The 27,775-nt window shown below is 39.1% G+C and overlaps 2 protein-coding genes across 2 annotated transcripts in view; one reads left to right on the top strand and one right to left on the bottom strand.

Moving 5' to 3' along the window:
* LOC129372579 (voltage-dependent L-type calcium channel subunit alpha-1D-like) overlaps window positions 1-15,034 on the top strand; it is a 69,085-nt gene extending 54,051 nt beyond the window's left edge. The window contains 18 exon segments of the mRNA XM_055049997.1: window positions 415-543; window positions 1,093-1,158; window positions 1,301-1,392; window positions 1,480-1,639; window positions 1,766-1,893; window positions 2,008-2,104; window positions 2,205-2,307; window positions 2,573-2,674; window positions 5,497-5,627; window positions 6,693-6,808; window position 6,972; window positions 7,365-7,786; window positions 8,115-8,141; window positions 8,474-8,769; window positions 9,077-9,186; window positions 9,270-9,404; window positions 10,050-10,235; window positions 10,886-15,034. Of these exon segments, the coding sequence (XP_054905972.1) occupies window positions 415-543; window positions 1,093-1,158; window positions 1,301-1,392; window positions 1,480-1,639; window positions 1,766-1,893; window positions 2,008-2,104; window positions 2,205-2,307; window positions 2,573-2,674; window positions 5,497-5,627; window positions 6,693-6,808; window position 6,972; window positions 7,365-7,786; window positions 8,115-8,141; window positions 8,474-8,769; window positions 9,077-9,186; window positions 9,270-9,404; window positions 10,050-10,235; window positions 10,886-11,179 (2,595 nt within the window). The 3' untranslated portion in view covers window positions 11,180-15,034.
* A 2,555-nt stretch (window positions 15,035-17,589) lies between these two features.
* chdh (choline dehydrogenase) lies at window positions 17,590-27,680 on the bottom strand. Its single transcript, XM_055049742.1, is given in 12 exon segments — window positions 17,590-17,745; window positions 17,747-18,119; window positions 18,203-18,305; window positions 19,949-20,091; window positions 21,340-21,474; window positions 22,468-22,597; window positions 22,725-22,876; window positions 23,451-23,617; window positions 24,696-24,926; window positions 25,069-25,323; window positions 25,403-25,504; window positions 27,643-27,680. Coding segments are annotated over 11 exon segments (1,800 nt in total). The 5' UTR covers window positions 25,471-25,504; window positions 27,643-27,680; the 3' UTR covers window positions 17,590-17,702.
* Window positions 27,681-27,775: the final 95 nt, after the last annotated feature.

Genomic DNA, 27,775 nt, shown 5'->3' with positions numbered 1-27,775 from the left:
ACAGGTCGCCAACCATTTCTGTTTAAGTGTGATATGTTTGTTTAGTTCAAAGCCAGGCTAATCCTCATGTTTTAGTTTTAAGTCATGGTTTGTTTAGCCTGTATTTCTGGGATATTCTGTCTGTTTTAATCAGCCATTGTGTGCAAGTCATCCAGGTGTGTTAATGCTATGCGGTGTAACTCTCAGTAAGACTGCATGCAGGTTGGTTGTTGTCATAAAGCAGGACAATAATAACACTTAACAGCTTTTGGATCCACCTCCTTGTTGGTTTTTGCTCATTTTTGGTTCATTCATGCATATTGAATGGGTGCATGTATCACTGACTGCATGAATGAATGAGTAATGCGAAGCCGCGAATACTGCGGAACAAGCATGTATCGTTTTCTTATTGGTTGGTTTACTCTTCACAACCAGAACACAGAGGACAGCGCTCGCATCTCCATCACCTTCTTCCGCCTGTTCAGGGTGATGCGACTGGTCAAACTCCTGAGCAGAGGGGAAGGAATCAGGACTCTGCTGTGGACCTTCATCAAGTCTTTCCAGGTGAAGTCTTAGAGCATGCAGAGTTGGGAAAAAGTATTTGAAGTCTCGCAATCAGGGGCTTAGTCTGCTCTGTGCTAACTGGACAGAGTTGGGCTGTCACAGAGTTTCTCACATGGAGTCTGGAAATCATTGTTTCTGGCTCAGCGTTAAAACTTTGACAAAGAACTTCAACACATTGAAAATGGAGGAGCGCTGCATTCTTATCTAAACCCTCCCTCAGCTCCAGTAGACTGAAATTACACCTGTCCTCAGGTGAATGCAAAAGGAAGTTAATAATTTTCCCTAGGTTATACAAATAATTAAAAGAAGGTATTTTCTGAAACACCACTAGGATCTTGTAAAAGTCAAACATAGCTACCAAGATTAGCATGAACACTTATTGCTACAAATCTGGTATCAAGTGTCCAGCCATGCAAAATATCTCTGCAATTTGTGTCTAAATTTGTCACTCCATAGTATTTTGTCTGTTTGCTTAGCCAAAAACTTTAACAACTTCGATATACGTTGCAGAAAACAATAATACTTTTAAATTTTTTCATTCCACAATAGGCTCTTCCATATGTTGCCCTCCTGATAGCCATGCTGTTCTTCATCTATGCTGTCATCGGGATGCAGGTAATCTTGTCTGATGTGTAAACAGATGCTTGGAAAAACTTTCTCCTTCCTTGCATGGCCAGTTCCAAAAACCCTACTTTTTAATAAGATTATATCTGTTTCTGTAGCTTTTGAATCTTACTTTAGCAGATTCTGTTTTTAGGTGTTTGGAAAAATAGCAATGGTGGACGGAACCCAAATCAACCGCAACAACAACTTTCAAACCTTTCCCCAAGCCGTCCTCATGCTGTTCAGGTTTTGCAACTTTAGTTGGCACAATCATTATCAATACAGATTAAATGTGTCGCGGCTGTCTCAGTCACTTTTCTTATTCCGTGTCAGATGTGCAACAGGGGAGGCGTGGCAGGAGATCATGCTGGCCTGTCTGCCGGGGAAGCTGTGCGACTCAGAGTCCGACTACAACCCGGGAGAGGAGAGAACCTGCGGCAGCAACTTTGCTATAATCTACTTCATCAGTTTCTACATGCTCTGCGCCTTTCTGGTACCCCTCTGGTTGTCTCGCCACTTCCATTGCCCCTCGTGTTTACCACAGACCTAGCAGTCAACCAGATTTCACAGCAAAGCAATCAATGAAAAGGTTAAAAAATACTGGATGTTCTTGTTTCAGATTATCAACCTCTTTGTTGCGGTCATTATGGATAACTTTGATTATCTGACTCGTGATTGGTCCATTCTTGGCCCTCACCATCTGGATGAATTTAAAAGGATATGGTCTGAATATGATCCTGAAGCCAAGTAAGGGCAAAACCCCCACCCCAACATTTTGATTAAAATTTGTTCCTTAATGTTTTTTTTTTTTAATTCTTGAAACCTGTTCATTCCTTTTCTTTTCACCTAATGTGTCCCCAGGGGTAGGATTAAACATCTTGACGTGGTCACCTTGTTGAGGAGGATCCAGCCTCCGTTGGGCTTTGGCAAGCTCTGTCCTCACAGAGTCGCCTGTAAGGTGGGTTTATACAACTCACAACCTCATATTCACAGAAAAAAAACCTCCTCCCATTACACTGATGCGTCTAAATTAATATGAAGTTTGAATTCTGCTGCAGCGTCTGGTGGCAATGAACATGCCGCTCAACAGTGACGGGACCGTCATGTTTAACGCCACCTTGTTTGCTTTAGTCCGCACCGCCCTTAAGATAAAGACTGAGGGTGAGTCTACAAGCTCAGGTTGTCGAAATCCTACAAAATTATTTTTACTGTTTTATTTTCTCATTGATTATTGCTGCATGGCAGAATAATAACAACTAATATGAAAACTGTCGTGATGATGTTCATGTAGAAAGATGCATGATCCATGTTATGCCACCAGAGGGAGTTCAATTCCACCCAATTCAATAGCTTAGAGTCCATCATCAGATGCTGATCTTAACTTGAACTCATTATTACCACTCTAACATTTTCACTATCTTTGAAGGTAACTTGGAGCAAGCCAACGAGGAGCTGAGAGCCGTAATCAAGAAGATCTGGAAGAGGACCAGCATGAAGCTGCTGGATCAAGTAGTGCCTCCTGCAGGCGGTCAGTGGTCGTTACACTCAGGAAAACGCTTTTCTGAGACCCAGTCATTTGAATTCACGCCAATGTGTGAAATGCAGGCTGAAAGAAATTTGAACTAGACAGAGTTTTTGTTAGGAACAAAAATGACATTCATTGAATGGGGGGTAACAAATATAACATAACATGATTAAAGGAAACAGAAGCAAACAGCTTTCATAATGTTATTTTTTTTAAATTAAATTTGGGTCACTAGTTAAAATGTATTGTTCATTCTGTAATTCTCTCAAGAAACATACCTTTATTAATAATTATTTAACAGCTGTCGGCGTGTTGCAGAGAAACCACACAGTTTTAAAATCACAATCCTAATAGATTATTTGACCGCTTGCCGTATCAATTCTGAGCATTTATTTACAATTCAGTATTAAAAAATTAAGGGTTCATTTAATTTTTCCAAAGCTCCAAATTACTTGGATATATTTATTGTTGGTTATTGTCGCTCGTTTCTTAAATGTTTACTGTTTGAAATCTGCTGTGTCTGAAACGTCTCCATGTTTGTCATTCTGCTCTAAAGTGACTTCCTGTGTCTGAGTAGTTTTTGCAGCTTCCACACTTTGTTTGCTTTAGTTAGTCAGAGTGCTGCATGTTTTTGTGCTTTAATTTCTGAATCCTTCTCTCTTTCTTCTCTTTTCTTTTGCTTGTGCTTGTTTTTTATTTTCTTTTTTTGCAAAGCGTCTCTGTTCCACAGAAGCGTCTCTGTTCCGCTTTCAGTTGCTGGCATTGTCTTTCTTCTCTTTCTGCCGTCCTGAGCTCTCTGGAGTAGTTCTGCTTTGGTCTGGTGGCATGAAACTAGTGATACCTCTTTTTAAAATAAAAATAAAAAAAACTTCAACAAGCTCTGTACAGAAAAAGAACAGATGGTCCCTTATGTACTCTTCTCACAATAAATTTAATGACTAACTTTAAAACTTTAAGCCATATATTGCACAAAAATATCTAATTGAAACACTACTGACATATTTTCTTAAGATAAGACTTATCTTAAGTGTAAATTAAAAACACATGACTTGGTTCTTTTTCTGAGCAGAGCCTCTTGAAGTTTCTTTCTGGTTGTTTCAGGTGAGGTAGAGACGCTTTTTCTTCTCAAACTATTCAAGTAACAAACACTAAAGCGTCTACTTCCACATGTCACCTTTGCTTGACCACATTCTGTCAATAAGAGGGTCAAAGAAAGGTGATACTTTTGAAAGGAACTCTACCACCCACCATGTTTCAGCTGCGTTTTGTTTTTCCGCTCTGCTCCCCATTCTGCTTCAGCAACAGCTTATCTGAGGAATCAGACTCATACCTGATGAGCCTCCCTGCATGGCAGATAAACAAGACTGTAGACACAGCTTCCTCCAGGGTGAACATCCTTTGTTCATTCTGCAAACCCTCATGATTGATAGTGTAGATCCGACTCTGATTTTCCCGTGCTCTGCTGTTGCATGCACTTCCTGCTGCAGATTATGTTGTTCCAAGAAATGTAAAACCCCAACCCCCCCAAAAAACATAGACTTTTCTTTCTCTAAAATTCATGCCAGACAAATTGTCTTTTTCTCTGACATGAAGCAACAGGATAGTTTCAAAATGCATTTGCACATGATTAGATCTTTCTTTGTGTAAACACCGTAAATCATTTGGCAGTAGAATCTTCCAGGCGTGATATCTTAAATGACTGGTGAAATTGTGCACAAAGATTGGTCTTCTTCTCCTCCTGTAGTGTTTTGTACAAAGAATCAGTTCAGTACTTTGGAAACATTTTGTTTACAACCCCAAATGTTCTGAAAAACTTTGAAAAAGTTGCATAAGTCTGAAAAATGCCAAAGCCCAATTGTGGATCCACCAAACTAAATGGCAAACAGACAGTACAAATATATCTGAAGACAAAAACTGGAGAAAGTCATACAGACAATTTGAATGGCTCTAAAATGTTTCCCGTTTCGGTGTTTAATAATATTAAATAGTTCAGAGATGATGAAGTGTATTCATGCATAAAGGGAAATTTATGGGCAATTTCTGTTAATTGGCCTCTAATATTAGTTTTTTTTGTAAAGCTCTGGCATGCTGGTAGAGGATTTAATTGCTTTAAATTTATTTTTAAGAACTGGAATTAACAATACCCTACAACTGTGTGCGAGAACAGTCATACCAGCTTTTATTGATATTTTTAAACAAACACAAAACGATCATTAAATTAGAATTTTCAACCTGTTTCTGAAAAACTGACTTATTGCTTAGTGTAAGCATTAATAATTGTAAACATTATTCTCCAGGTACATTCTTCATTGTGTCTGGACCCTCATTTTATATCTAACGTTGCCTAAAATCTGCTAACATTTCTAAATGCATCATATTTCATTACAGACACAGGCTGTAAGCAGAAGAAACAAACACAACACACAAACCCCGTCTTTAAGTGTCAGCCAGACACAACTAGAAATAGCTACGTATCTCCTCAGGAGACACTTCCGAGCAAAGCGTGTCGTTGGTCCTGCAAAATGTTCGGGGAGAATTGGTGGATTAAAATCAGATGACAGAACCAACACATGACCACACTGGACATTCCCCAACACATGGCTCTAACTTTAGACACACACTTTCTGTATTTGGCATCCCTCACTCTGTGGCGTCGACTATCATCAGGCACATTCAGGCATTCGTGCTTCTGGTCCCTCTCAGACTCCAGGGTATTTTTGAATGTCGTGTGTTTGACCTCGGCTCGGCTTACTGCAGAATATCAGCGCTGAGGTGTTTGGGTCCTGATGCGGGAGGCTTCTGGTGTGTTTGGTCTGTTCACTTAGATGACGAGGTAACAGTGGGGAAGTTCTATGCCACCTTCCTGATACAGGACTACTTCAGAAAATTCAAGAGGCGCAAAGAGCAAGGTCTGGTGGGAAGGAGGTCTTGGGAGAACACCACTCTGGCTTTGCAGGTGAGTCAAAACAGTTTGTATCTCAAACGGTTTGCGAATGGGCGCTAAAGAAATTAAGTAATTAAAAAAATTAATATTATTTAAATTAATTCCTAAATGTAGTGCCTTTTAAATGCCCCACTTAAGAACATTTTGTACATTTAAATGTGGAGTTACATGTTTTTGTTTTAATAATTTTCTATTTTATTTTAATTAAAGTGAAACAAACATTTTTAGAGCATTAAAGTAATTTCTTAAATTTATTTTCTCAAATAGAAAGCGATACTCTACAGTAAGCGTATTCTGCGGCAACCAGGGTATGATTGACTGAATATGACGCATGCTTGGTCTCTAAAACAGAAGATTTGTTTGTTTTTGCCTCTGCTGATGAGAAGGAACTTTTGAGCATAGCGTGAAAACGAAAGAAAAAAAAATCGGAGAGATTCTGAGGAACCCCAATCACCACCATGTCCCGTTCTCATGATGGAGAAACTCTTTCCCTGTGAGTGATCAGCTGCACAGCTTTTGGATTCCTTGGAGAAATACAAGGAAACCGTATAATGACTGAGTCATGTGGCCTGTTTGGTAGTATCGGTGTGTTTAGTCTGGTGCTTTTTCTCGTGGGTCACAAAGTTATCATTTTTCTTAATTACACAAAAACATATTTATTGTGATTATTTGTTTATTTGTTGGTATTTTAAGTTTTTCAATGATAAACTAAACATTAACTATTTAATGAAAATTCAAGAAAAAAAAAATCTTTGTACAGCCGAAACATAAACGGTCACGAATCTTTGCCAGTTCTGAAGAAACAAGCAGGTTTCCAAATATCAACACTCGCTATTATCCATGACGAACAAACACACCCACACAGGAATGTGTTTTTTCTGCTTTTGTCAAAGTAATTTTTTGGTTGTTATCTCTTCTAAAGTGATTCTGCAAAGTCAGGCTTAACTTTTACAGTGACCTTAAAGTTATAGTACTCACCCCAGCTATAAAACTATTCCTTAAACATTATTTAAATCCACATTTTAGTCCCTACATTGATAATTGTCACATCTTACAGTTGCTGTTCTTACTTTGCAGGCCGGCTTGCGCACCCTGCATGACATTGGACCAGAAATTCGCCGAGCCATATCATGTGACCTACAGGAGGAAGGGCTTGTAGAAGCAACGGGAGAGGAAGAAGAGGAGATTTATCGGTAAAAAACAAAAATAAAAATTATGTGTGTTATAAAGGAGGCCTGTTATTCAAAATATTGTCTGTTTGCACATTTTTGTACTTCCATTTGCTTGTAGAAACAGACCAAGCACAAAAACAACCAACCAGTTGTTTTTTGGGTCAAAGACGCTTCATTGTGCAAGTGTGCATTTGGTTGAAGTCATTTTCATATTTAAAACATTAAATTGGGGGGTGTGGCCAACATCACTTATTTGCATATGTGTGACATAAACCTATTTAAAACATGAAACAGCTGATCCCTAAAGAAGCTCAAACTGATTTCAGAGTATGAGGTGAAAACTCAAACTGAGGATTTTTTGTAAAAATGTGCTGAATATGTTTTGCACAGCCCATACACTAACTTGTTCAAGGAAGCATAATAGGTCTCCTTAATGTTTTAATGTACGCTTTGTCTAATTGTTAAAAATAAGACGGTTGGTTGAGACTGTTCACAATAGAAAAAGTCAATTTACAATCAAGTAATCTGGTTTGTTGGTCTTTGTTTTTTGTTGCTAATGTCTGTTGTTTTCTCGAAGCGCAACGGCGGCCTTTTTGGGAATCATGTTAACCACGTTGGCATGGATCATCCCCAGCCCACTACCGTCACGCAGCGCCCCCTACAGATCATCTACTGCACTCCCACTCAGATTTGCAGGAGAGCCAGCAGCAGCGACAAGGAAGGAGAGACGGAGATGAACTCCTCACCCATCCACTACAACCATCATCATTCCCCTCACCTGTACGATTACCCTCACTGTAACTCCACCTCCGCTCAGTCCCCAATACCCTCCAACGCCAACCTCAACAACGCCAACGTGCCCTCGCTTCTCTCGATGTCCTCTGGGAGGCAGCAGAAGTGTTTATTGCAGCGATGTCGCCCGTCTTCAGCAAGAAATAAGTCATCAACGTCTTACAGCAGGGGCTTGCATGACAAGCAGTGGAAGTCCCACTCCACAAGGTGGGTTACAGAAACAGCGTTATGTTTTAGTTCACCTGTATTCACAGTTTTGGTCAAAATAGTAGCAGTCCAACATCATTGTTAAGTTTTAAAAAACTATTATTTTGATCTAAACTGAAAAACACATCTAAGAGGTAAAATATTACGACCAGTTTATCCTGTAAAGTGAATTTGTCAAGGTACGGATTGCAGTTCTTGTGTAAAAATCCAGAACTGAATCTGTTGAAAAAAATTTAAAACTTTCACATTTTCACATTTTTGTTTCCATTGTTCTGCTTATACCATTCTTCTCTGCCTGAATCGCCTCGTCCTTCTTTACATGGATCAGGACGCGTTACTATGAGGCCTATATTAGGTATGTAACCAATGCAGCCACTGAAATGACGTACAACTTAGAGCTTCACAACTTTTGATGCCAAATCTATTTTGGTTGAATTTGGAGTCACGCTGACAAAATTTGACATCTTTGCTCTCAATCTAGCCTGGTAAAAACCGGCCTCTTGTTCTACAGTATTTGCTTTGTGCAGACGGGCTGTAAGCCAAGATTTATTTATTTTTTGGCCGGGCTCCTCAAAATCTAGATGAAAGATTCTAAGAAACATTAATCAAATAACAAACTGGGTCCAGTACAATGAATGGAATTTAAACAACCAAAATTGCAAAACGTCTGTGTGATTTTGCTGACAGGTCAAAAAATGGCGGAGCGCTTCACCCGACCATTCGCCGAGAGGAGCCAGGCGGCAGGGACAGCGATGAAGAGCGGGCGTCTGGGGAATACTTCAGTGGGGAGGAATTTTACGAAGACGACATCATGCTCACCAAGGACAGGTTGTCCAGGTCGGACTTCCATGACGCTGCAGACGGAGATTTGGACCCTTTCAGGGACGACTGTGAGTCTGAAGGTTACTGTGACGACGACAAGCAGCCTATATGCCAGGATGACCGGCGGTCGCCTCGGAGATGGTTTTTACCATCCCCCCAAGGTTCAGCTGCTTTCTCTTTAATAATGCTTTTGTCATTAAGTTGTTTGAGTGATTGAAATCTTTTAGATCTGCAAATACGTAAACATTTTACTCAAAGTACCTTAATTTGATAGAATTTATGTATTTTAAAATAATTAGTAGAAAATTGCAGTGCATATGTTATATTTGATTAGGCTATTTCTGTGTATAAAATCTTAAATGTTTCCTCTTTCTCATTTGACATTATAAAATAAATAATATGCTTTTTGACAATATCAGCCTCAAACATCCTGAGTTTGAAAGAGTTTCACTTCTTGCTCCCTCTAAGCCTGCAACACACCAACATTCAGCTTTGAGTGTCTTCGCAGAAGAAGTAGCATAGATGAAGCTCCTCCATCTCCATCATGCACTCTTCCACTGCACCTGATGCAGCAGCAGGTACGCCTACGCCTGTTGGAAACGAGTGAAATGTGGCTGATGTTGGGGTTAGAAACCTGTTTTGTCTCCTCGCTCCCGTTCAGGTGATGGCAGTAGCCGGTCTGGACGCCACCAGGATCCCACATCTGTCTCCCACCAGGTCGCTACGCTCGTGGGCCACGCCTCCCGCCTCCCCCATCAGCCGTGACTGCGGCCCTTGCTACACGCCACTCATACAGGTCTGGTCGGCGCCGATCGACCGTCTGCATTGCTGTAGAAATGGAACGTTAAAATCTGCTGGTCCACAGACGTCTAAAGTCTGGGACTTTTTCATCTCATACATGTAATTTCCTGTCAGACTTGTGTCATCCATATTGCGTTCTGTGATTTGAAGTGGATGAGGCTACCAGTGTCTCGCTGCTAATGTACCCTTGTAGGCTTGCTAGCTTTTTGCAGTCTATGGTGAATTTTTGCATAGAGCCATATGCAGAAACACAAACAGCACTGCCAAGAGCCACAAACAAACCCAGGAAATTCCACATTTTTATCTATGCTTGACCAGTCCCTGGGTTTGTAGTTCTATTAGGTCTTAAATTGGATTAAGATGGCATTAAAAAGGTCTTTAAAAGTCTTGAATTTGACATACTGTGGATACCCAGAAAACAATGTCTTAAAAACATCAAAGAAACTCATGAGATTTAGAAATTCAAAATGTGTGTTTAGAAATTTAAACTGTAACAAAAGCTTATCACTTCTTTATCCATACATTGAAACCAAATAATATTATTAACTTATGTTTTCGGCTGTTGTTAAAAGAAAAACCCAATCCCTGCTGTTGCCTCGTGGATTTTGTAAAGGCTAAAGAGTGAAATGTCTGTGTTCAGGTGGACTGGCGCAGTACTGGCAGTGTGGGCAGCATCCCTGGGGCCATGAAGAGAAGTTCTTGGTACACCGACTGCCAGGACAGCCTGCCCAGCCGCAGCCAAACACCGTCACGTCTGCAGCTACCCGCAGAAAGCTGCTCACACTTCCTGCAAAACAGAGGCAGCGCTAGCAGTCTGGTGGAGGCTGTGAGTGAATCAGTAACTTAATGTTGCTCAGCTCCGGTGCAGGTCAGCAGGCGACTCGAAAAGACACTTTCCTCACAGTGAAGGACAGTGGTGGCCTTTCTTGAGTTGACTGAAAAATGGATGGAGCTAAATTCATGACGATGCTGGGAAAAAATCAATTATCTATCAGTGTGGTCCATCTTCCAGCATGACAGAAACCCTGGACATCCATCCAGGTTGACAAAAGGCCATATCCATGTGTGAGAATGAACCAGTCAAATATCATACCTATGTATAGATTATAAAATGTCTAAAAATGTTCATTTGGACCATGTAGTAATGAAAACCTACTGTTTTTTTCTATCTACATCCTGAAGCAGTTACTGTCATCATCATCCAGTCATGGTGTAATTGTTACTGAAGGATAATTTATGACATAAAATGACAAAAATGGCTGCTGTTTCTTATGAGTTTCTCACCTTTGCATTCTGTCCAGCTAACAATCAGCTGTCGTCCTCAGTAATCTTAATAATTCAGCTATTTAATTAGTTCCACCATTTTGGTTTACCTTAGCTGCTTTCACACATTCTCTCCTTCTGATCTGATTTTTTTTTTTATCTGTCTTTTAATATTATCATCATGATCTTCCGTTTCTCTCGCATCCCTCCCAGGTCCTGATCTCTGAAGGTCTCGGGAAATACGCCAGGGACCCCAAGTTTGTGACAGCGGCCAAACACGAGATCGCAGACGCCTGCGAGATGACCATTGACGAGATGGAGAGCGCCGCCAGCAATCTGCTGAACGGCAGCATGGGTAACGGCGACGTGGCGGGGACGGAAAGCGTCAGCTCAGACTCGCGACTCGCCGACGCGCACCAGAGGGACGACAGCGATGAGGAGCAGTACGTGGCTGTGAAGTGTGAGGAGGACCTAACGGACGAGATGATATGCATCACTTCTCTATAGCAGCGACTCAGAGCGGACTCTGTCTGGTTTCATTTAACATACGGGAATGTCTCAGCAGGCCCCGCGGAGAACAGAAAATTAGAAACGGGATAAACGTGAGAGCAAAGTGCCTTGTTTTCTTTTTCTGCTTAGTAGATTGCAGATAAAACGGACACATGGTCATAGAGAAACAAACACAAAAAACCTGCTGTAATTGAAATCAGGAGACATAAATCTACACACCAGCTTCCCGGTGGGCAAGCCAGTCGTTGAAACTTGTTTTCTATTTTCCTAATTGACATCAGATGGATAAAAATTCTAAACTTTTGGTTTTAGATTCTGAGGATGATATAACTCGGCTATTGTGAGTATTATACAAGGCCGTAAATCTCATTGTTTACTTCATAAAGAGCCAACACAATAAAAACAAATGTGCCACCACTCACCACCTGCACACACAAGCAGAAAAATTAAATAGACTTCTATTGTTGTGTAAATAGCTTTAGATGGCAAAGCATTTCTAAATCTTACTGCCTGGTTCGCAGTTTAGATGTCAAAAGCTAATTGGGCCTTTGGTTTTCCAAGGATTCCTGCAATTAGTTGCGTTTTATGTGTATAAAATGTGTGATTTTACACCTTATTGGTCAGGATTGATGAAAACATATATTTTTGTTTGCTTATCTGAATAAGATGGAAACAAAGCAGGAGCAGCTCAGATAGCAAAAGCAGCCACACCTCTTTCACCTTTTCCACATTTAGTCTCATTGGAACCACAAACCTCAGTGTAGTTTACTGTGATCTCATTTGATAGACCAACAAAACCATGCATATTTAAGAACAGGAAGGACTAAAATAAAGGCCATATTTATGTGCTTCAATGACGTAAGGCAGTAGAAACCGCAGGATGGAGAAAGAATCGTAAGGAGGATATGAATGTGAAACTGTCTCGATATTTGCACAACTGAAAGTCATGACTGGGAAAAAAAAGTCGGAGTGTTGGCACAAATTTCCCTCTGTCTATTTTGGCATCAAATTAATGATGTCATAATAATACAGTTAAACCCACTAAATAAGTATTGTCTTAGGTCAAAGCATATTTATGTGCTTCAATGACATAGATACCCATGTTCAGAGTTTCTCTCTATCCAATTTTAATGAGCTTGAGGAATATAAGAATTTATCTTGCAGGTAAAAATAAAAGGCGTCTTTTAGTTTCCATAAAAACTGCTGCAGCTTGCTCAACAGAAGCGAGCCGCAGCAGCATTTACAGCAGAAACAGATTCTCCAGAATGTTGGCTTCTCAGTTTTCATTCATTATTATGCGTTACTTTACATAATATCCCTGTAAAACCTGTCAAAGCTTGTGGTTGTAAGGTGACAAATTGTGAAAAGGTTCAAGAGGCATCTATGCTTTTGCAAAGGACTCTATATTCAAATCAAGCTGCTGAGGGTTAAAAGTTCAGGGTTAACCATTGCTCTCGTTTTTTTTTTATTTGAAGAGGAAATTACATATCAATAATTCAAGACTTTGTCCTCAGGCATATCCTTCTACTCTATGTGCTTTCTCCTGCATCCTAAAATATGCAATTTGTCACTTTCCCAGAAATCATCCCAAAAGGATGGAGTTGAGTTTATTATGAGAAAAGGCTTAAATGTAAACCATTGTAACAGATCTTGAGGTGTGCGACGCTTTTACTCTCACCCATTTTTAACCCGAAACCATTCAGGATCGCCTCCACAGCTGCAAGAGTTTTACTTCAACGCTGTTTCACAACTGTCAGCAGTCAGATTGTTGACCAGCTGTGAAATCGGGTGGAATAGCACTCACATGTGATGGACACATATAACAAGCCTCCATGTTGAACATTTTCTGGGGGTGAGCTCATCCATCTATCTCAGCCCTGCATGTTTCTGTGAAGCTTTTTCCTAAAGGCAGTTTCACAACAATTACATCTGTGGAGAGAGAAGAGAACCACACAGATCCAGCAGGATGTGAGGCTCGGCTTTATTTGCTCCAGCTTTGGCCTGCATGTTCCGCGACGCACTGCCAAACTATGACAGCTTCAGGTCGACTTGCAGATATCGGCTCTGGGCTGTGGAAAGGCAATGTGTGAAATCAAAGGGCTTCTTTACTGATACGACCAAAACAAAGGGATTGCTGTGCACAGCTACACACACTTCACCACAGTAGACACACATACATAAACAATAGGGACTTTGGTATTTCATAACCACATTAAAATTTAAACTAATTATAAAACTATTTGTCTGGATTTGGATATGATTTTTTTGCCCCCCTAAGATTGGATAGTAGTTATGGGGGAAAACAACACAGAAACATATTTAGTGACCTGACCTGGTCCACATGTTTCAGTTAAAAAACGTGCTTTCAAAAAAAAAAAAAAAAAACACACACACATGAAAGTGTCTCAGTAAAACTTAATATGTGACAAAAACTTTTACCACGCTGCAAAAGTCAGTGTGAAACAAATAGGATGATGTGTAGCTGAAATAACTTGTATTTATCTTCTTAAGCTGTTTTATAGGCCTTTTGGCCACTCTCCATTACATGATAAATTAAGCCCATCAATATTTGCAGAAAAATTAAATTATGCAATGACTTTTATAAGGTCCTGAAAGCATGCCAATCAACTTGAGGTCCGGACTTTGACTAATCCATTTATACTCATTGATTTATTGGAATCATCCTCCTGATTGCCTTCCTTTGTTTTAATGGTGTTAAGATATTCAATTGTATTCGGAATGATCCAAGATTTAGCAGCGACTTAAGTATCCAAGTACCGAGGCAACAAAAATCATTACATCACGATGCTCAATAGTGGGAATGTTTTAATGTTACCATTGAATATTAAAACATTTTTCTACAAAAAGTCCTTTCTAAAGCGAACATTACTTACCTAAGATACAATATTGAGTTTTTTTAAGTACAAAAATAATCCCTTGTTGAATCAATGGGCAGACTACGAATTATTCATGAGGACTGACTGATGTCTTTCATTTTTTAGGATTACGTTAACACATTCTTGAGCAGCACAGGAAAGCAAACTGTTTGGAAAAACAAATATTGTGTCATGGTTTATCTGAGGTTTGGACAGACGCAATAAGAGTTTAGAGACCGTGAGTCAGAGTTTGTGTTGAACCAACAGAAAAATAATCCTGATATTTGAAAGCTTAGATTTCTAGCGAAACTGAAAATTTTCAAGTACTAAGATTTAATCAAGGGTGAAAGGAAAACATTTACTTCATTAATTCTCTTTACAAACCTGTCCAACAGTAGTGAGGTGTCTTGGATTACCAGCCAACAGGACGTCAGCAGCTGTTTTGTACCAAACATCTTCCTTATTCAGTTTTTTATCAATTGCTGCTTCTAGAAATAACTTTATAATAAAATCAAAATATCAGCCAATGCTGCATGATGCTGCCACAGTCCAACTGTCAAATGTCATCCACTTACAGAAGAACACAATTTATAGTACAAGTATTTGAAGAAAAAAAAAAATCAACAATTTCGTTTTATCAGGAGATAAAGTGACAAAGAACACAAGGCTTGGTTGTGCAACTCAGCTTTATTTTTTCTACTTTGCCACTGCTTTACAGAGGTCTGTAAAAGGTTGTAAAAAAACAGTTTGTATAGTGTTTGTAAGAACTAACTTGAAGATTTCTGCTTTCTACCTATTTGTGTATAAAACACTTTAAAAGTTGTCTTTATCTACTTTGTAGCAGAATAATTAGTACCTTCTAGATTTTGTACCAACAGAAGCAACATCCTTGTTTTGTACATTTGATTTTTTTGCCTGAAATGATGATGCACCTGCTGATTTTTGTAATAATTGCTAAATAAAGAGGACAAGGTCAGGATGGCTTGTTGACAATCAATTAAAAAAAAATAAAAATAAAGAAAAGCTCTGATATATTAACATAAAACATAAAATATCCTTTTCTGATTCACATGTTTATTCCTTCAGAAAAATAGAATACAGAAAAAAATGATTAATGCATCATTGCACAACAGTGCAGTATAGTGTAAACAATAGCTGTCACAGTATGGATTTTTAACAAAGAAACACAATTTAACACAGTTAAGGTCATTGTAGAAAATAAGATCCATTGTAGCTTATAATACGGATAATTGACTTCAGTCAATACTTAAGATTTTAGTGAAAATATAAAATAAAATCACAACAAATATGCATCAACTTCGATCACAAATTTGTATCAACAATAAAATAATCTTAAAGGCACTATTTCTTTTATTGCATTTATGTTAAAACCTTAATTTTCCTTATCAGTCGTTTATAAATTTTATTAAGATAATCTATGTAATCACTCATAAAAACAATACAAGAAATGTATTTTATTTAACACATACTTGGGATTTCTAAATTTTTAGTGTAGAGAAAAAAGGTGCATTTTAACATAATTTGCCGTGTTTGATATTTAGCTGTTGTTAATAAACACTCCACATGAATGTGCAGTTTAGTGCTCTGCATGTTGTGATACGGTCTGGAGCAAGTCAAGGCGAACTGCTGCTTTAAAGGGCAAATGTTGCATCTTTGATATTGAAAATGATGAAAAGCATTAAATCGCAAAATGAGTTTTCCACTGTTTTCCAAAGCGGATCAGGAATGCCAACACATTTTCCTGAAACAAAAAAGGACCTTTTGAGTCATGATCAGTGAAACAGGCACAGTCATTATGGAAATCTCTCAAGGCAATGACAGAGAAAAATTTTGTTTCTGACTTGAAATAAAAATGTGGAATGCATGCGTTTCCATTTTTTGGAGACTCAGAAAAACAACGTGGTCAGCATTTTTGCTGCACTGCAGGAAATGTGAGCAAAAACTCTACGGAAGCAAACAGCGTTCTCCTCCAAAGCTTATAGAGCAAGTTAAGCAGCTGTAGTCCTAAATATAGATAATTTATGCTAATCTCCCCTGGATTTTCCATGCTGCATTAGGGTGGAGTAACTTGTTAGAGCCAAATAACATTTGAGAAAATTAACCTCAGTCGTTTAAAGTGTGCTTGTTGTGACAGGCTGTGACCTTACTGCAGCATAGGTGAAACAACAGAAGGACACAAACTGGTGATAAAACTGGAAAAAAGTGAGACTTGTATGAAGTAAAACCTTTTGACTCAAATTGGAGCTAGAGAGTTACACTTTCCTACTTTTGTCTTGGATGCATATTGGCATGTATTAATGCAACAGTTCTAAAAGTATCAGCACTACTCTTCTGTACCTTCCAGCTGCATTTTCTTCACTTTGTTCCCCACATATATAGTTTTATTTTTGAAATTAAATGAACAATTAAGAACAAAAAGAAGAACAGAGCCTTGAGACCAAATTTGTAGTGAGCAAGGGGTATAAAAATGCATTGAAATGAATTGAACACAATTGAGAAGGAAAATATGTAAAAATGGTATTTGCCCTAAAATGCAACAGCTGCAATCTAGAAAATAAAAAACTTTTGTACATTAGTAAAGAGATCTGCTAGTGCTAGAATCTGAAAAAGGCAGTTTTTTTGGTCACAAAATCTTAAGTTTCTTCCTTTTATATGTGTTTTAAAGCTTTTGTTTTTTGAAGGAGGTTTAAAAATGTCCCTACGACTTATGTCAGAAAACAAGTGTCGTCCCACATTTGTTCAAATAGAAAATGCTGATGTAGGCAGCTTTGCAGGCCAATCTAATCAGCACAAATCTTTTTCTGAACATAGAAGCAACCGTGCAAGCACACTGGCTTGCAGTAAAAACGTCCCTTTTTGAGATAAGGTTAACTCAAACAGAAACTAAAGAGCGATTGCCTTCCTGTTAACTTCAACAGTTTGCAAACAGACCTCTGAAAATGAGCTGAACTGAACAGCTGCAGGTTTGCAGGAAGGAAGCTGATCAGTAGACAAGAAGACAGAACCTTGCACTGTAACTGAACCTTCATATCAGAGGCATTAAATCATAATTAACGGGACAATAATATTTGAAGCTGAACCAAATGACTTATAGTCTGATTTTTGTTTTATTAGTGTTTCACCTGTTTCTCTGTAATGCTGAAAACATTTCAAGCTGTGGATACGGTGAAATTGAGATGAACCATGTTGGTGCAAACGGCATTCCCCTTAAGCCCTCATGTATTAGTAGATTTAAACAAAAACACTGAGCAAGTGTTCACTGTTGCTCAGTGTACAGCAACACTCTGAACTTGCAGTAAATTGCATTTACTGCAATTTGAAGTAAATGCAAATTGCAAAAAGCAATTTGCATTTACTGCACAGCTGCTATGCGGCAGGCTATAATAATGTCTACTTTTAGAATGATGTATGATCTCTTAGTATGTTGGTCCCAACCGGCAGACTGCCTGCATATCAAACTTCATGCTAAATCCTTCACTTCAACGCAAAGGGCAATTTGTGGAGTTCAAAAAGAGTTTAAGCGAATCAAAAGTTAAACAAAATTAAGTCACACTTTTTGTTGATTAAATTCCCCGCTGCTCCCACCTCAGAGATCGTTCTAGTTAAATCATCGAATCGGCCGATCATCTCTGCGTTTCGAGCGTCGGGGGCTGGTACACAGGAACCCCGGTCCACGAGAGGAGGCAGACCCCTGATCATGTCGGCTGCCTTTTCTGCTATCATGATCGTAGGGGCGTTCAGGTTCCCGCTCACGATGCTGGGCATGATGGAAGCGTCAACCACCCGAAGTCCCTCCAGACCCAGGACGCGTGCGCTCGAGTCCACCACCGCCGTCGGATCGGAGGCGGACCCCATTTTGCAGGTGCAGGAGGGATGGTAGGCGCTGTCGGCCTTCTGGCGGACGAAAGCGTCGATGTCGGCGTCTGACTGGACCTGGAGACCGGGCTGGACCTCAGGACCGCGGAACTGGTCGAAGGCACTCTGAGCGAAAATTTCTCTGGACAGTTTGACGCACTGCCTGAATTCCCACACATCAATATCTGCAAAGATAAGACAGAAAACGCACATGATTCTGTTTTATCTTCTGCTCTATTTCAGCCAAGCAAGCGACTTCAGTTCTTACCAGTGGAGAGATAGTTTGGCTGGAGAATTGGGTGATCTGTGGGATTGGGACTTTTCAGCTTCATCCAGCCAATGCTGGTGCTTCTCATCGGTCCAACATGAACCTAAAACATGAGAACACTCCTTATTTTTGAAGACTTTTACACTTTTAGAGATGTTGGCAGGATAGCAGAGGCTCCAGAAGATTAAGCTTAATAAAAAGTGTACTCATATAAAAAACCAGTCAATTAAGTATATAGTTCTTCACAACAATGGTAAGTAATACTGGGAATTTGTTATCAAGTAAATAACGGGCTAGAATAGCAAGTAGTACCAATACTTATTGTCTTGAAATGTCATGATCATTTAATAATTATGCTGTGATTTCATTTTTGGCTAACTGCATTATGTTAATGATACTATAAGGGACACAAATTTTAGGAAAATTTGTATTTTTTTAATCAACAAACAACAACATAAAATTATGTAGCAGTATATAGATAAAATAATTCTCACAGTATCTTCTTCTACACATTTGTTTAAGAAAAAAGTTGGATAAAAGCCAATAGTATGATATGAATACACTGATATCGATAATACAACAGAAATATAGAAAAATTTGTTCATAAAGCCCTTAAGAAAGTATTTTTGAGTCACCTTTGTTGGCCCTATGCTGGTTTTCTCACAAGGAAACTTTACTACTAAGATTTTTTTCACAGAGATCTTCAGCAAACTCTTGAACCGTTTTGTTGCGAGAGCTTGTAGGTCCTTCAAATCGTTGCAACAATCCAAAAATATTGGTATACCGTCGCCTGTAACTGCATGTAACCTCTATAGCAATACCATTTTGCCTTTAATTAACACAAAAGGGTGACCATATTCATTTTATATTCATATTTTACGTTTGTGGTACATATAATATTTTTGAAACCCAGTATAATTGTATTCAGCTGGCTGAATATAGACTATAATATTTAATCAGTCTGCATCTCTGATCAACTTTTACCAACATTTTCTGTGTCTTGGAGTTCACTAGAAGGTGAACTGCTTTGATATGTTTATGTAAATTTGTGGCGTTATCACAGTGATAAATTCCCTCTTCTGCAAAGCAGGGAGAGTGAGGGGCAAAGTGAGCCTGCAAGATCGAGGAGCCGAGGAAGGACATGCCTTCTGCACTGACAGTGTTGGAGAGAAGCTGCATTTATGAGCAGATGTTTTTAATATCAACATTATAAAGGCATGACATCACGGAATCATAATAAAAAAGTAAGCGCCTGATGTTTGGCATTGGCATATGGCATGAACTCTGGGGAAATTTCTGAAATTTACATGAGGTTTGGAAGAGACAACAGCATTGACCCAATACCAGTGTTCACTTGGTATCTATTTGAATCAAGCCCTACTTAAACAACTTCACCCATTTTAGGTAGTTTCACACAGTAGAATATGTTTTTTCATGAGTCTCTTAAATTATCTGCATGGAAAGATGGAGTTAACCCAAAGCTATTTCCCTTTGAGTAATTCTCTGGAAGAGAGAATCATTTCCCAAGAATTTTCTGTGAAGAGCCAGGTATTAATGTGACTTTCCATGGAACAGTAAAGGGAACACTACATGTACTACTTTGTCTCTTCAACTTTCTGTTGAAGAGACAAAGCATACAGTTTATTATTAGCAGTCTAAATGAAAGTAATGAATAAATTTGGCTGCACACACTGCCCACAGTTAGGAGGAAGAAAGAGAAAAGAGCATATCTGTCATTTGTCGCACCTGATACGCCTCTATCTTTGAAGGAACCCGGCCATGGTCAATAACTTGTGAGGGCAGGAAATGAAACTGAATGTCAGGGTGTGTGACGTGAGGTCGACTCCGGATAAACCCTCCGCTCTCCAAGTGGGCTGTAGCTCCGTAGCCTGGGGGAAGAAGGTTGAGACAATAAAAAAAAAAAAAAAAAAAAACAATCACAACCTGATTAAAAAAAGTATGTCTACCAACTCTATGTCTGGCATAGCTAATGTTCCTAACTGCCAAACCACAGAGTTGTTTCCTGCAGTAATCAGTTGTCAATCAGTGCCGTTTGTCACTGCATAGAACATTTCCCAGAAACACCCGAGTCCTATTTGAGGCAAATTCTACAAATTGCATTGAGTAAAAATAATTTTAAAAAAATGTTCCTATAAGGTATATATGTGTCTTAGTTTTATATATACATATAAACAAAATTTATATATATATATAAGTGTATTCATTTTGTTGATCATTTTGTTGAAAAAACCCCAAAACATTTAGGTAAAATAAAATATTATAATGTTTGGAGACAACACAGAATGTTTCCCAACCTGGTCCTCAAGGCACACTGCCCTGTAAATTTAGGTGCTTTGCTTCAGCACGCCTGATTTTAATTGGAGGCTAAATTTGGCTTCTAATAAACTTGACATCTGACTCAGGGTTTGTTTCAAGCAGGGGCACATCAGAAACAGGTGGGACAGTTCACTTTGATGACCTGTGTCAGGAAATGCTTCTATAAAATCTGTACATGCCACAGGGTTAATATGCTCTCACATGTATTTCTGCAGGGAATTGTAAACTCTTTGTAACGTAAAAGCACAAAGCAGTGTACCGCGCTAATGTGGAAAGAAAATGACAAAAATAATGACTAAAAATAATGGTTCAAAGTCATTTACAAATAAAAGTTTGAAATGTGTGACCCACAATTGTTTTCACCAGGTCTGGGCGATACAAGGATTTCATAACCGTTGTTATCAATAAGTATTGGTTTTTTTTTAATACTTAAAATACTGCCAATGATAATTTGCTCTCCTTTTTGTTTATTCTAAGCAGGAGGAGAAACATGAATCTGCTGATGCAAAAGTCACATTAGAGGCTTGCCATAAGCCATACGGAAAACAAAGAAACACAACCTGGTCACGTGAAGTTGCCTAAATGGAAGGAGGAGAAAGCAAATTGTTTTTCAGATTCTTATTAGCACAAAATGCTGAAAACCGTTCATGATTTTAATTCCACTTCAGCATTAAGAACTACTTGTGTTTCGTCTAACATACGACTGCAATAAAGTTCATCAGGGTTTTGCATAATTGTAATGTGATAAAACAGTAAAAACGTCAGGGGATATAATACATTTGCGAGGTGAATTTGTTTACCGGTGAAAAGAGTTAGCCACTCGAGGCCAATCTTGATCATGTGGAAAGGCTTCTGGGCCTTGTACAAGGTGATGGGCTGAGTGCACTGCTGCTGGACGTACAGCTCCAAGTGGTCCTGCAGGTTATTACCAACGCCTGAACAACACAGTGAAAAGACAAAAGTTTATGTTCAGTTCAATCCAAATCCAATTAAAAAAATACTTCAATAAATATAACTTTATTACATTTTTGCTGAAAGTCAGAATATGCAAGCTTGTTCAAAGAGTTATTATGCAGTGGACACTGGTGACAGTGGACAGAGAGGACTCTCAGTAGTGGTTTGTACTGCGGTGAATCTGAAGGAGCTTCTTATTCATTTATAATACATTCAGTAAAAGTATTCCGAGCATTTCTGCAGCTGGCAGAACTTCAACTTGAGGTCTGAGGTAGCCTGGTAAAAACCAGACCCGTTGTCCTACGCTATTTGTCTTAAGCAGAGAGTCTGGGATCTCGACTATTGAGAAACGATTGCTTCCCGTTTTAAATTTCCTATAGTTAATGTTTGCCCCGAAGTATAAAATACACCAGTTCAAGTCTATGAAGCTTACGGTAAACAACCATCCTCCGCTATGTAGAGAGAACAAGACACCTGTTAATGTTAATTCAATGTGGAAGCGAGGGCATCGCAGACTGTCTCCGCTACCATTACTAAAACTACAGGCAGACTACAATTCCAAAACAGCGCAGAAAATCAACGTCCTTTTCACCACTTCTCCTTCTGCTCCCTGATTGGTCTGGTACAACATCTAGCAGAGGGAATCCAAGCGAGTGAGAGAAAGCCCAGACTGTGACGTCTTTATTTGAGTGGAGTTACACAGGAAGGCGACTTTGCTCAGTGCAGGCTAAGTCGGATGTGTACAAGGTGAGAGTAAAATCGCCTGTGGTGCTCCAGTGTTGCTGAATTTTTTCAAACAAAAAATGTTTGTAAAGTTACAGGTTGTGCAACAACTGCCTCCTTCAGGAGTATGAGAACCAGCTACCAAGGAACGACAAGGTCAAAAAGTGATTCAAAATCCTGAACGCCTTAAGATGTAATCTCCATAAAATGTATACAGAGCAATGTCAACAGAGTCTTTAAACTTCACGCACCTGGCAAGTGCTGAATGACAGGAATACCGAGGTCTTTCAATTCATCTGCATTTCCCACACCAGACAGCATGAGAAGCTGAGGGGAATTGATGGCTCCTCCACTCAAGATCACTTCTTTATCTGCAAACACCTGAGTAATAATGAAAAAACTGAGTCTGTGAGCTGTTGTAAAAAAATGAAAAATGGTAACAATGATTTAAAAAAAAAACATCTTTTTTTTTGTCTACTGTATTAAGTGAGATAGTTGTGCTTCTTACTCTCTTTTTCTCTCCGTTCTGCACGTACTCCACCCCCACAGCACGCTTGCCATCAAACAGGATCTTGGTGGTCAAGCAGTGCACCTCTGTCGTCAGATTGGGCCGACCCAGTGCAGGTCTGAGGTAGGCACTGGCAGTGCTCCATCTCTTTCCTGAAAACATGTGTTTATTCAGACAAGATTTATTTGTCCAGTAAAATCCTGGAGATTAGTGGTGGTATCCACTTTTTCCACCCAGCTCAGCGCTCCATTTTTGAGAAGATACAATCCCCAAGTGAAAGATTTTGCTTTAACTCTAGATTAGAAGTTTGGCTTTCAGTTGTGGCCAATTTACTGATATTTCAGCATTGGCAATTAAAGCAAAACATACAAAAGATGAAATATAGGATCATATTTAACATATTAAACCATGAGGTTTTCTTTCTCACAGTATTTCAATTCAGTTTTCTGATGAGCTGGAAGGTTTTCACAGCATTTATAATCTCGCTAGCATTAGTAAGTTTTCCATCTTACTAAGGGACTACATAAGCACCATAATGGATAAGATGTTCAGACATTTGGGGTGATTATTAAATAATCAAGCGCCAATAATAAAATTGCAAAAAATATAGTTATTTTTTGTTAGTTCATTAATGCAGCTCCTGTATTAAGCCTGACCTGATCCCTTTAACTCTTCTTTCCATCATTTTTACTAAACCTCAAGTGTTTTCCTCTCTGTTTCTGTTACCTTTGTAGATGGTCATGTCCATCCAGCCAACGCCTTCCTGCTGGTATCCATTCATGTCATCAGTGAAGGGGTATCCTGCCTGCTGGCCTGCTTCGATAAAAGCGTTGTGCAGAGGATGGTTGGTCTTTCCTCTGGACACGTGAAGAGGACCGCTGCCACCTCTGTACCTGAAATAAAAAGATGGAAAAACAAAATATTACAATATCTCACAAATGCTAGGAAGTTTCAAACTCCAGCAGGAAGCGTGGGATTATCGTATAAGCACCTCTGCTACAATATGTTCATTAATGTCAGACAATTGTCTTATTAATGTTGATAATAACAAAGCCAGTTAGCGTAGACCATACACTCTGTCTGTACTAATTAAGATTCATTCACCTCAGAATGATAATAGCTTTAAGTTGGACATATTTACAAATTAGTTAAATTAATAGTTTATGCACAGTCCTGGGTTCCTCTATGACTGTGAATAAAGCCCTGTCATTTCAGATTCAGATTGAATATTCAGTGAATATTAAAAATAGAAGAATTAAACCAAACGTGACATCACAAAAAAAAACATGACCATCTACAAAGGTAAGCGGAGTTTCACATTTCCATTAGCAAAGACACATTCATACTCTTGAAAAACTTCTGTTCATCTTAAAATACACATAGACACACTTTGTTGTCATTCAATTAAAGTAAGCCCATTGCATCTCAAGTGTCCTCATGTACCTAGAATATATGAAATACACGCAGGAAAACTTCTTTCCATTGACTCAAGGTGACTTGACTTGTGGTGTTGAACTTTCTAAGAGGTTTGAAATGTATTACACTGTATTCATACAATCAGACTGAGTACCCTGATAATGTTTTCTAATCCTAAAAACTGATGGTATTGTTCAGACTATTTTCCCATTGCTGGTTCTATGACAGCAAAAATAAATTAATTAATGTCTGACAATTATGATTAAACACTATTATTTCATACCGTGGACTAGCACAGCTCCAATACTTGATGGAACCTATGTAGTGGAGTTGTCTTTTGATAACTTTTATTTTTAAATTAGTCTCATGTTTGTGTGGCTTTGATTGCGTCAGAGTAAAGATTTATAGCCAATAAAAGAAAAAGAGATGGATTTTTTTTTTTAAAGCATTGACACTTTGTGATAAAAAAATCTTATCGCCCATTTTTAGACTCTGTCAAACTGATGCAAACAAAAAGTAATTTGCAAAATAAATAAAGCCATTTAAACTAAGTACCTATTTTCTCCCAGTTCATGGCTCTGGGCTTTTCTGAAGTAAGGCAGACAATGCTCATAGTCCCATCCCTCTGCACCCTCTCTCTGCCAGCGGTTGTAGTCCTCTGCATGTCCACGGATGTAAACCATGGCATTAAGTGAGGAGGATCCTCCCCAGACTCGACCCCTGGGCCAGTACAGCACCCTGTTGTCCATGTGGGCCTGAGGTAACGTGTGGTAGAACCAGTTATACCTGAAAAGGAGTGAAAAGAAACGCAGTAGGACAATTAAAAGAAGATTCTGAGCTCTGAATTATTATCAAGACAAAAGTTTATCAGTCACTGGCGTAAACTGAGGATGATCTAATTGCTTAAATTTATACTCAATCACTGTACTTGTCATCACAGAGGTTGTAGGTCAGTGCGGCTGGCATGTGGATTTTCCACGAGAGTCGGGAGCTTCCTAGCCACTTGTCCTTGGGTCCGGCCTCCAGCAGACACACGGACTCCTGGGCGTCTTCTGTCAGGCGATTGGCGAGGACGCAACCCGCTGACCCTGCCCCAATGACCACATAGCTATAGGACGGCGTTTTCTGATTGGCTGCAGGTGAGGATGAAGCGTTCCGGTGAGAAGCTGAGGTAGTGAAACATCTGCAGTAGAGCAAGGGAGGTTAAAAAGAAGTCCTGTAAGTTTGGCCATTTCTCTTGAAAAAGTGCGACAAGTAAGCACCTGCCATCCTTTATGAATCTTCTCCAGGTTCCTGTCGCAAGTCTCTGGGCTCCTGCTTGGCCCATCATGGCCAAAAATTGTGGGGGAAACTTCCTTTATGAGCTGTACATTACAATGATGATTTAGCGAGGACACAAGGTGAATGTAAAACTAAAACAGAGTTGAAACACAAGGTGAGGGTTTCTTCAAGTACAGACCTGCCAAATGATAAAACCAAATGAAGCATGGTTTTCCCATGCTTTTTCCTAACAGTCATCAGAGAGTAATAAATTAACTTGTTTTCTCTTTAATACCTTTGCCTATTGGTCTAGTATTAGAACTGTCATGCATTTTACTAAATGAATGACAAACCTCAAGCGTCACACATTTGTGACTAATGCTGAGCAATGGATTCATCATTGTGGTTCTCTTTCACACAGTTCTTATTTTTACCTTGTACTGACAATTATTTCACCATGTGTGATGCTGTGTTGCAAACAGGCTGAGTCTGCACTAAAATTTACAGCACCTGCAATAAACTGTCTGGTCTTGCAAATATTTAATTCAAGAAAGAAGTTGCCAGGTTAGTTTATCCCAAATATCAGGGAGCTTTAAGCAAATGAATAGAGAAGCATGTCATGCAGTTTTGGACATATTTTAAGTACAGTAGTCGCCTCTGGTGCATTGTATGAGTCTCCAGTTTTTACTTATTCTGCCATTAAAGAAAAGAAAATTAGACTTTGACGTCTTGTAAGATTGCTCTGTCTGGGCCATTGCGTTTTTGTAGATGTAACATAAAGACGTCAGAATTTACAGAAAATATAGCGCAATTATAAATCAAATAACTGCACTGTGTGTGAGCTGTTCATGCAGGCCTTTAAACACAGAAGAAACACTGCTACTTTGACCAATGAATGTACATTGGTCAAATGATACATAATGGGACTATTTCCCCATTACCAATCATTTTTAAAACCCCAGGGTTTCACATGTTTGACGTAAGGGCTGACTGTCAGTGCAAAACTCCTTTATCAGCAAATCTTAGTGTTATCACATTTGGTCATTGACGTGAGGTACATTTTAAAGCACTTCTGTTGTAAATACTTCCCTTTACAATGAAATTTCCCTCAGAATTTACCACTGGTTTTTCTTTAGGTCAGCTGACTCTGACTGATTCCGTTTTTTTTTCTAAATAGTCAAACTTTAGGAGGGTGGGGGGGGGGGGGGGGGGTGCTGCAGCTTCTTTGGGTGATTTAAATGTTTACAACAAAGATAAAATGAGACTTTAAAGATTATTCCTCAAAAATAATCCAAAGCAAACCTTGATGAAATTCAAGAGTAATGTCTATGCTTTTGGTTAGGATCAATATAAAGACGTATATTTCAACCATTCATAGATATCCTCATTTAATTCCCATTTCAATGGCAGACATCATTTTGACTGAAAATCTAATGTATGTCAGTTTTGATGCATTTGATTGATATTTTTGATTGTTAGGTGGAGCATCTCTAGCAGCTCCTCTATTTTAATATACAAATGTAAACAACATTCACCACTAATATTTAGCGCAAGTTCAATGTCTGACCGATGGGTACTTCTTGTTTGTCTTTTTAATCTAAACATGATTAAGGTAACAATTGTAATTGCATTAAGTTGAATGTGATCAGCGCGCAGACCTGTTGCTCTGTTCGGACATGGCAACACAGACTGACTGCTTCTATTTACAGCTTTTAGTTCAAAGGTGGCGGTGAAACAGTTCTTTCCTGAGAACTAGTGTGCTTTATTTTACAAACTATTTGCTTAATACTCAATAGCAGCTCCACTGATAACATGAATGTGCAAAACCACTTCTTCCCTAAGATGCAAACTCTCCTGTTTAAAGTTTGCAGTTTCCACTTTTGCTCCTAAAGGTTACTTTTACGACATCTATTCTTTAGTCCTACATAATCGATCGTGTATTTGACAAACGTGGATTTTTTTTAAAGGATTAAAATAAAGCGCTTTACAAATATTGTGTGTAAAGTCCTTGTGGCTGCATCATCGTTAGTTTTCCAGATTAAACTCCTAACTTTGCTCAGAGAAGCTGAGGAGCAGCTCGTTAGCCGCTTCAGCTCGATGTTGAGGGAAAACCGCTGCATGTCGCTTCAGAGACTCCGTTCAGTCGAGCTGAAGCAGAGCGAGACACGTTTCCTACCCACCTACATGAAATGCGTCATTTTCTGTCATGTTAAGTAGTTTTTCATGTGTATTTTGCTCTTACCTTAGCTCTCGACTGCAGCTCTAGAGGGGGGGTGGGGGGGGTCAACAATTACCTTAGCTCTGGAGTGGGGGTCTAGATCAACAAATGAGTGGCGGGGGTTAAGTCTGCTGGTCTTTCCCTCGTTCTGCACAGT

Source organism: Poeciliopsis prolifica, unplaced genomic scaffold (genome assembly GCF_027474105.1).
Source record: "Poeciliopsis prolifica strain line A6 unplaced genomic scaffold, Auburn_PproV2 SCAFFOLD029, whole genome shotgun sequence".
Lineage (NCBI taxonomy): Eukaryota > Metazoa > Chordata > Actinopteri > Cyprinodontiformes > Poeciliidae > Poeciliopsis > Poeciliopsis prolifica.
This window is presented reverse-complemented; position numbering and strand designations above follow the sequence as displayed.